Source organism: Oncorhynchus kisutch, unplaced genomic scaffold (genome assembly GCF_002021735.2).
Source record: "Oncorhynchus kisutch isolate 150728-3 unplaced genomic scaffold, Okis_V2 scaffold793, whole genome shotgun sequence".
NCBI lineage: Eukaryota > Metazoa > Chordata > Actinopteri > Salmoniformes > Salmonidae > Oncorhynchus > Oncorhynchus kisutch.
The window spans coordinates 127090-137500 of NW_022262738.1; the positions used below are offsets into that span (position 1 = coordinate 127090).

General features: G+C 42.8%; 1 protein-coding gene across 1 annotated transcript; it reads left to right on the top strand.

Moving 5' to 3' along the window:
- Positions 1-822: 822 nt before the first annotated feature.
- LOC116362123 (complement C1q tumor necrosis factor-related protein 3-like) lies at positions 823-1835 on the top strand. Its single transcript, XM_031816425.1, has one exon. It carries the CDS (start codon positions 1000-1002, stop codon positions 1546-1548), a length of 549 nt encoding a protein of 182 aa, XP_031672285.1. The 5' UTR covers positions 823-999; the 3' UTR covers positions 1549-1835.
- Positions 1836-10411: the final 8576 nt, after the last annotated feature.

Sequence of the window (10411 nt, forward strand, 5' to 3'; positions counted from 1 at the left end):
CACACATTAAACCCTTGATTACCACTGAGACCACCAGACCACCACACTGAATGACGCCAATTCATCAGATGAAATAATCAGCGTGTTCCCCTGAAGCAAAACACAGACCTCTCTCTCAATCTCTTCTACTGCCGCTGCAATTAGGATGTTAAGTGTTTTCTATTCACCTGCCCCGTTCATTCGCTCTGTCCCCAGTGGAGCTTTTCATTCTTAAAGGCCCAATGCACCCAATGCAGCCAAAAACTGAGATTTTTTTTGGATTATTATCAAAAAAATATTTCTCAAGAAAGAATTTTACTAGGACAGTCTGGGAGTGGTCTGAGAAGGGAGTGGAAAACTGAAAACAAGCTGTTACTGGCAAAGAGGTTTGGAATTATTTACAGTTGAATAGCTGCTGATCAAGACCGAAAACGATGACAAACAACATTTCTGAAGAAAGAGAAGAGAAAACAGTTAGTCACTGCATTGAAGCATTCCTCTGTGTATAATACACACACACACACACACACACACACACACACACACACACACACACACACACACACACACACACACACACACACACACACTGTGGCTCTAAGGATCACATGATTTAAAAGAAGAACATGGGCCTCATCAAAACACCCACCAACTGTCTGTTTCACCGTAAATGCAGAATATTTTCACAAGACAGGACACGATGCAACACACACAGACCATTTCACCTATTAGGCAGAAAAACAGTCACCAGAAGTTCATCCTGTTTCCAAGAAACTCATGTTTTATGACAGAGAATTTACATAATTGTGACACTGAAGTGATGAATGCATACTTAATTAAGTCAATGCATATAACGGTGAGATGGAAGAAGTTTCCCTTTGTACTTGCCTTTGCCTTTTGATGTGACTGCTTGCACCCCAGAGCACTCTGCATAAAGCTGTTACCTCGACCACAACCACAGACTCAACTCTTCTCCTTTACAGAGTCAACTTGTTCCTGAAGATCTCTATCTAAACAGTCATGGAAGCCACCCTGACAGCCAGTGAGTGCCAGGTAGAGGAACAGAAAGACCTACTGCTTTCACTGAGAGCCACAGTGGAGAAACAGAGTTCTGCACTCCAAGAGCTGAGAGCCACCGTGGAGGAACTGAAGAGAGAGAACAGAGAGAGACCGAAGGTAGCCTTCTCAGCTTCACTGTCTGAAACCAAAGGACCCTTCAATACTGACATCACCCTGGTCTACAAGCATGTCTTCACCAACATTGGCAATGCTTACAGTCCGGTGACTGGCATCTTTAAGGCGCCGGTGAGTGGAATCTACTACTTCAGATTCACTGCCTTTGGAATGACCTCCAAACATAGAAGAGTGTCCCTGTACAAAGGAGGACAACGTATGGTGACTGTGACTGACCATAGCACACCACATGATGGAGAAGACAGTGGATCCAATGGTGTCACCCTGCAGCTGGTAGAAGGTGAAGAGGTCTACACACGTCTTATAGCAGAACATCAAGTCTATGATGATGCGGCTCACCACACCACCTTCACTGGATTCCTGATCTCCGCTTAGGAAGCAGAGTAACAGTTGTTAGCAAAAACTAGCATTTCATTACAAAGTCAAATTTCAGCTTTTTTATTCAGTAAAATTGTTAATGAATAGATGATAAACAGTTCCAGTGATTTTACATTCTCTAAACTAAAATTGAAAAACATTGAAACTAGGTTTAGATTACAATGTGAAAATCCTTTACAAAGTTTTTGATTTGCTACTGAAATGCATCGACTGTGGTGTTTTATGTGATGCTTAAGACATTGAGTTGTATGTTTGATTTAAAATAAAATAAGATACACATTGAAGTGTCTAAGTTCGTAAAAAAATATTGAGAGATGTACAGTATGCATGAATATTCTCCAACCGCCCCCTCCTTCCAAAAATGTAAGAAATGTTTTTAAATGTAAATTCGGTCCGTTTCTGTGTTCATTTTTTAAAATACATTTTAAAATATTTATTTACACATTTTTGCCAATCTGGGATAGGAGGCTGTCTGACAATTGTTTCCTGAAATTCATCATTGTATACAATCGAATCATTTCCTAGCATGATTGATAAGGTGCTATGGAAAATATGACTACCATAACAATTAGTGTGTTTTGGATGCAGGAAATCAGTGAATTAATTGTTTGGCTTTCCATTTCATTTGGTGCCAGCACCCTGTATGTTATTTAAAGACAATCTGGACATGCTCTAGTAGGAGCCTACACGATGTCAGGCACACAATACCATTCAGGACAACATATATTAATCAGTATCGGACCGTCATTCTGGACAACATATATTAATCAATATCGGACCGTCATTCAGGACAACATATATTAATCAATATCGGACCGTCATTCAGGACAACATATATTAATCAATATCGGACCGTCATTCTGGACAACATATATTAATCAGTATCGGACAGTCATTCTGGACAACATATATTAATCAATATCGGACCGTCATTCTGGACAACATATATTAATCATTCTGGACAACAGGAATTGAAAACATCAACATCCCTCTTTCTGAAACCTTTTTGGTCATGCATACTGAAAATACATGCATATTTAGGTTCTCCAAAATATGTTGTCGCGGCTCACAGACAGATGGTTTGCATCACTGATACAGTATGAGTGTGAATGGACAAGAGGAGTGCTGTATGTGGAATGACAGCAGCCTTGCACTGAGCACTGTTTGACCCTGGTTGAGTTGTTGCCTATCTTTTACATTCTGTAATTTCCTCAACTCTCACGTGGTTCAGTGGTTGACATCATGCATGTATCAACACACACACCATACATGGCTTTATATGGAACACACTGAGGTGAAAGTCATTGGATGTCAGGGAGAGATGGAAGTAGAGATGGATGGAGAGTTGGAGGGAGGTGGAGAAGGATGGAGAGTGGGAGGGAGGTGGAGAAGGATGGAGAGGTGGAGAAGGATGGAGAGTTGAAGGGAGGTGTAAGATGGAGAGTTGGAGGGAGGTGGAGAATGATGGAGAGTTGAAGGGAGGTGAAGAAGGATGGAGAGTTGGAGGGAGGTGGAGAATGATGGAGAGTTGAAGGGAGGTGAAGAAGGATGGAGAGTTGAAGGGAGGTGTAAGATGGAGAGTTGGAGGGAGGTGGAGAATGATGGAGAGTTGAAGGGAGGTGAAGAAGGATGGAGAGTTGGAGGGAGGTGGAGAATGATGGAGAGTTGAAGGGAGGTGAAGAAGGATGGAGAGTTGAAGGGAGGTGTAAGATGGAGAGTTGGAGGGAGGTGGAGAATGATGGAGAGTTGAAGGGAGGTGAAGAAGGATGGAGAGTTGGAGGGAGGTGGAGAAGGATGGAGAGTTGAAGGGAGGTGAAGAAGGATGGAGAGAGAGGGAGGTGGAGAAGGATGGAGAGAGAGAGGGAAGTAGAGAAGGATGGAGAGAGAGAGGGAGAGAGACACAAACACACATAGGGACCAAAATGCCATGTTACAAGGTCGTGAGAGCAGACCATTACCAAGTCCCCACATCTTTCCTATAGTAGATACCAACCCAATTAGATTTCATAACAATCAATCAGAAATATAAGATGTGCTCTGGGCACAACCAGATGTGTGTGTAACATAATATCATTACTAAACTGGAACATCTTTTAAAGAATACCTCTAAGGTGATATCATTTATTCAGAAGACGCTTCAGTTAAACAATAGCAGATGTGGAAATAGAATTGAGTACACATTGTCAGCATAGCTCACGTAAACATGCACAGCTCCCCTCTCAAATGGCACCCTATTCCCTGCATAGTGCACTAGAACATATGAGGCTCTGGTCAAAAGTAGTGCACTATGTAGGGAATAGGGTGCCGTTCGGGAGGTTATGTAAGATAAGATCACAATGTTCTTTTTAGAATACCAAACCTCGTTCACCATGGTGAAATCGGAAAGAACATTTGCCCTAAGAAATGTGGGTTTTATGAAAACAGGATATCCCCTACATAAACAATAACAGAAACAACAACTGTTTCTATTCCAAACAGGTGAAGATAATTATGTTATTCAATCTGGTGCCTTTATGGGTGAATGCTGACACCCACATGTCTGTGCCAGGCCAATAAAACTAGATCCTGTCTGCTAGTACCTGCGTCTGATCAAACCAAATTTTATTTGTCACATGCGCCGAATGCAACAGGTGTAGTAGACCTTACTGTGAAATGCTTACTTACAAGCCCTTAACCAACAATGCAGTTCAAGAAATAGAGTTAAGAAAATATTTACTAAATAAACTAAAGTAAAAAATAAAATAAAAGAACACAATGAAATAACAATAATACAAGGTCTGGTGATTTTCATCATTATTTTCAATTGGCCTAAACATGCCCTTTTCTACTGTCCTGTAGGTAATATGAAGGTAGTACTGTATTTAGAGGGTCAACAGTTATTAACCTTGGGGCTCCGGAGGGGCACAGCTGTCTAAGGCACTGCATCTCAGTGCTAGAGGCATCACTACAGTCCCTGGTTCGAATCCAGGCTGTGTCACATGCAGCCGTGATTGGGAGACCCATAGGGCGGCGCACAATTGGCCCAGCGTCGTCCGGGTTTGGCCGGGGTAGGCCGTCATTGTAAATAAGAATTTATTCTTAACTGACTTGCCTTTTTAAATTAAATAATTAAAAATATCTCCAACAACAATAGGAGACAGTGACTTATTAACAGTTATGGTTGCTTCTTTCATCGGAGCATTGGCAACGTTACAAGTGATTAATTTCCTGTTGTCTTCCGGCCTGTGTCATTCATTCATTCATTCATTCCTATTTCCGGCCCACATCATCATTTCCTCGTCCGGTCCCCTAAGTCATAACACTGAGTGGTCCTGGGGTCTGGTTCCCTAAGTCATAACACTGAGTGGTCCTGGGGTCCGGTCCCCTAAGTCATAACACTGAGTGGTCCTGGGGTCTGGTTCCCTGCAGTCATAAGTGAGTGGTCCTGGGGTCCGGTCCCCTAAGTCATAACACTGAGTGGTCCTGGGGTCTGGTTCCCTGCAGTCATAACAGTGAGTGGTCCTGGGGTCTGGTGCCCTACAGTCATAACACTGAGTGGTCCTGTGGTCTGGTTCTCTGCAGTCATAGCACTGAGTGGTCCTGGGGTCTGGTCTGGCCACCTGTAGTCATAACACTGAGTGGTCCTGGGGTCTGTTCTGGCCACCTGCAGTCATAACATTGAGTGTTCCTGGGGTCTGGTCTGGCTACCTGCAGTCATAACACTGAGCGGTCCCGGGGTCTGGTCACCTGTAGTCAGTCATAACACTGAGTGCATTAGGCATCTAAGGGCTCTATTGAATAAATTCCATGCAGCCTTGTTAACCAGTTGGAACACTGGGATGAGAAATGTAATTTACAGTGCCTTGCAAAAGTATTCATCCCCCTTGGTGTTTTTCCTATTTTGTTGCATTACAATCTGTAATTTAAATGGATTTTTGGGGGATTTAATGTAATGGACATACACAAAATAGTCCAAATTGGTGAAGTGAAATGAAAAAAATTACTTATTAAAAAAAATGTATGGAAAAGTGGTGCGTGCATAGGTATTCACCCCTTTTGCTATGAAGCCCCTAAATAAGATCTGGTGCAACCAATTAGCTTCAGAAGTCACATAATTAGTAAAATAAAGTCCACCTGTGTGTAATCTAAGTGTCACATGATCTGTCACATGATCTCAGTATATATACACCTGTTTTGAAAGGCCCCAGAGTCTGCAACACAGCTAAGCAAGGGGCACCACCAAGCAAGCAGCACCATGAAGACCAAGGAGCTCTCCAAACAGGTCAGGGACAAAGTTGTGCAGAAGTACAGATCAGGGTTGGGTTATAGGAAAGTATCCGAAACTTTGAACATCCTACAGAGCACCATTAAATTCACTTTTAAAAATGTTTAAGAATATGGCACCACAACAAACCTGCCAGGAGAGGGCCGCCCACCAAAACTCACAGACCAGGCAAGGAGGGCATTAATCAGAGAGGCAACAAAGAGACCAAAGATAACCCTGAAGGAGCTGCAAAGCTCCACAGCGGAGATTGGAGTATCTGTCCATAGGACCACTTTAAGCTGCACACTCTTTACTGAAGAGTCGCCAGACAAAAAGCCATTTCTTAAAGAAAAAAATAAGCAAACACGTTTGGTGTTCACCAAAAGGCATGTGGGAGACTCACCAAATGTATGGAAGAAGGTACACTGATCAAATGAGACTAAAATGTAGCTTTTTGGCCATCAAGGGAAATGCTATGTTTGGCGCAATCCCAACCCCTCACATCGCCCCGAGAATACCGTCCCCACAGTGAAGCATGGTGGTGGCAGCATCATGCTGTGGGGATGTTTTTAATCAGCAGGGACTTTGAAACTAGTCAGACTTGAAATAATGACAAATACAGGGAAATTCTTGAGGGGAAACCTGTTTCAGTCTTCCAGAGATTTGAGACTGGGATGGAGGTTCACCTTCCAGCAGGACAATGATCCTGAGCATACTGCTAAAGCAACACTCGAATGGTTTAAGGGGAAACGTTTTAATGTCTTGGAATGGCCTAGTCAAAGCCCAGACCTTAATCCAATTGAGAATCTCTGGTATGACTTAAAGATTGTGTACACCAGGGTAACCCATCCAACTTGAAGGAGCTGGAGCAGTTTTGCCTTGAAGAATGGGCAAAAATCCCAGTGGCTAGATGTGCCAGGCTTATAGAGACATACCCCAAGAGACTTGTAGCTGTAATTGCTGTGAAAGGTGGTTCTACAAAGTATTGACTTCGGGGGGGTGAATAGTTATCACGCTCAAGTTTTCGGTTTTGGTCTTATTTCTTGTTTGTTTCACATTAAATACTTAGCATCTTCAAAGTGGTGGGCATTTTGTGTAAATCAAACGATACAACCCCCCCCCCCATAAAATCCATTATAATTCCAGGTTGTAAGTCAACAAAATAGGAAAATGCCAAGGGGGGTGAATACTTTTGCAAGCCACTATACACCTCCATTAGGCTGATAGAAATCTTCCTGATTTAGTTTAATGATTAGGCTGATCGTTATTTCTACAAAGCCTACACTTGATTTTCTGGGGTGGGTGTGGCTTCATAACAATGACGATAGCAGTTCCACCTCCGACACCACCAAAACGTCAGCTATGAAGGTGTCGGCTATCATCGGTTAAAGCTTGACCTGATTGAAGTGTATGTGGAGGCAGAGGGCTTTGCATAGCAGAAACTCCCATCTACCCCTTCAGCCTGCCTCTCTACACTATCAACCCAGTCTCTGTTGAGTGAAGAGGAGAGAGATGTCCACACAGGTCAACTCCTTAGAATGCTCAAATAGTCTCTATTGCTGTGGGAACAGAGTACTGTCAGTGGAGGAATTATCTATTTTCTTCACTTACAGGTTAAAGGTTAATCATCAGTCACTCATCAACCCACCTACCCCCCTACCTCCATAGATAGATATATAGATTCTGATTAGTGAAGCCAAATCTCATCTCTCACAAGTCAATGCCCTGGAATGTGATAACTACCTCTATTCTCATTCACCAGTTTTTTTCTCTCTTCATTTTTCAGGTTATATTACATGTATCTAAGATGGTGAAGGACAAACACACATACCAGAGGTCTGATGCTATGACACTGTTGGACTGGGTCCAAGAAGTTAGTAAATTCCTGTATATCAGCCCGTAGATCTGGGTCTACTATTAGATGTTAAGTAGCCTTGTTCAAGACAGAATGTGTTAACTGCACTACTGCAGAAATACTGTCACCTAAAATGTTGTGTATGTTTGCCTTCGCCCTATTGCACCAACTATCTGTGTCATAAATCAAATCACTACAGCTTGAGTCAGAGTCCTGGAATACAACACTGTCTACAATACTACTGTGCAGATCCTTGTAAGACAACAAGTGAATACACCAATACAAATATACTGTATAGTACAGCATGTTTAAAAACATCATGGGCAGACCTGCCATAGCACAGAACATGCATGAGTGATGTGGTAATGATTATGGTGCCGGCCACAAGGGGACTGTTGTCATGTGTGAGCTTTACAATGAGAGCGTGATGAGAGCTTTGCAGAGACGTGAAAGCCTTTATCCAGCTAGACAGATGACCAGGGTGTACACACACACACCTCCATGCCTCTCCTAGCTGTCTATAGCTCCTTATTTTACTGATAAGAGTGGCCTCGTGACAGCAGTATGCAGGCATGTCAGAGTGATGGGGAGGAATGTAGGACCAGCACTTGGTCAGTAAGCAGAGAGAAAAGGGTTGGTATGCAATGGTGTAAAGTACTGAAATAAAAATACTCTAAAGTTCAGTAATACTTAAGTTGTTTTTTGGGGTACCTGTACTTTACTTTACTATTTCTATTTTTGACAACTTTTACTTAACTACGTTCCTAAAGAAAATAATGTACTTTTTACTCCATACATTTTCACAGACACCCAAAAGTACTCGTCACATTTGGAATTTTTAGTAGGACAAGAGAACATCCCTGATTCAAAAGTGACCAAAGCATCAGCCAGGAAGCATAGGAACTGAGAAGTGGTTTGTGGTCACCACCTGCAGAACCACTCCTTTATTGGGGGTGTCTTGCTAATTGCCTATAATTTCCACCTGTTGTCTATTCCATTTGCACAACAGCATGTGAAATGTATTGTCAATCAGTGTTGCTTCCTAAGTGGACAGTCTGATTTCAGAGAAGTGTGATTGACTTGGAGTTACATTGTGTTGTTTAAGTGTTCCCTTAATTTTTTTGAGCAGTGTACATTTAGACTTTTACTGAAGTAGTATTTTACTGGGTAACATTCAGTTTTACTGAAGTAGTATTTTAAGATATCTTTACCTTTACTCAAGTTTGATAATTGGATACTTTTTCCACCACTGTTGCTATGTCAGCTAGGTGACTCCTGCTCTTTACTCTTAGGAACAGGGAGAGAAGGGTTGCTATGTCAGCTAGGTGACTCCTGCTCTTTACTCTAAAGAACAGAGAGAGAGAAGGGTTGCTATGTCAGCTAGGTGACTCCTGCTCTTTACTCTAAAGAACAGAGAGAGAAGGGTTGCTATGTCAGCTAGGTGACTCCTGCTCTTTACTCTTAGGAACAGGGAGAGAAGGGTTGCTATGTCAGCTAGGTGACTCCTGCTCTTTACTCTTAAGAACAGAGAGAGAAGGGTTGCTATGTCAGGTAGGTGACTCCTGCTCTTTACTCTTAAGAACAGAGAGAGAGAAGGGTTGCTATGTCAGCTAGGTGACTCCTGCTCTTTACTCTAAAGAACAGAGAGAGAAGGGTTGCTATGTCAGCTAGGTGACTCCTGCTCTTTACTCTAAAGAACAGAGAGAGAAGGGTTGCTATGTCAGGTAGGTGACTCCTGCTCTTTACTCTTAAGAACAGAGAGAGAAGGGTTGCTATGTCAGCTAGGTGACTCCTGCTCTTTACTCTAAAGAACAGAGAGAGAGAAGGGTTGCTATGTCAGCTAGGTGACTCCTGCTCTTTACTCTAAAGAACAGAGGGAGAAGGGTTGCTATGTCAGCTAGCATTAATGTTAAATTAAATTAATTAAACTCCCTAAATGTAATATTTTATCAAAACAAAAACAATCCATCACAAAGACGTGGTCCCAGGTCATGATAACACATACCTCAGCTAAGTCCCAGGTCATGGTAACACATACCTCAGCTAAGTCCCAGGTCATGGTAACACATACCTCAGCTAAGTCCCAGGTCATGGTAACACATACCTCAGCTAAGTCCCAGGTCATGGTAACACATACCTCAGCTAAGTCCCAGGTCATGGTAACACATACCTCAGCTAAGTCCCAGGTCATGGTAACACATACCTCAGCTAAGTCCCAGGTCATGGTAACACATACCTCAGCTAAGTCCCAGGTCATGGTAACACATACCTCAGCTAAGTCCCAGGTCATGGTAACACATACCTCAGCTAAGTCCCAGGTCATGGTAACACATACCTCAGCTAAGTCCCAGGTCATGGTAACACATACCTCAGCTAAGTCCCAGGTCATGGTAACACATACCTCAGCTAAGTCCCAGGTCATGATAACACATACCTCAGCTAAGTCCCAGGTCATGGTAACACACACCTCAGCTAAGTCCCAGGTCATGGTAACACACACCTCAGCTAAGTCCCAGGTCATGTAAAACATACCTCAGCTAAGTCCCAGGTCATGACAACACACCTCAGCTAAGTCCCAGGTCATGGTCACATGGTAACAGGTATAACAGCTAAGTCCCAGGTCATGATAACATGGTAACAGGTATAACAGCTAAGTCCCAGGTCATGGTAACAGGTATAACAGCTAAGTCCCAGGTCATGAAAACACATCCCTCAGCCTAAGTCCCAGGTCATGGTAACAGGTATAACAGCTAAGTCCCAGG

Excerpts from the sequence above, each read along its gene's own strand:
- LOC116362123 (XM_031816425.1), top strand. The coding sequence starts at position 1,000 with ATGGAAGCCACCCTGACAGCCAGTGAGTGCCAGGTAGAGGAACAGAAA.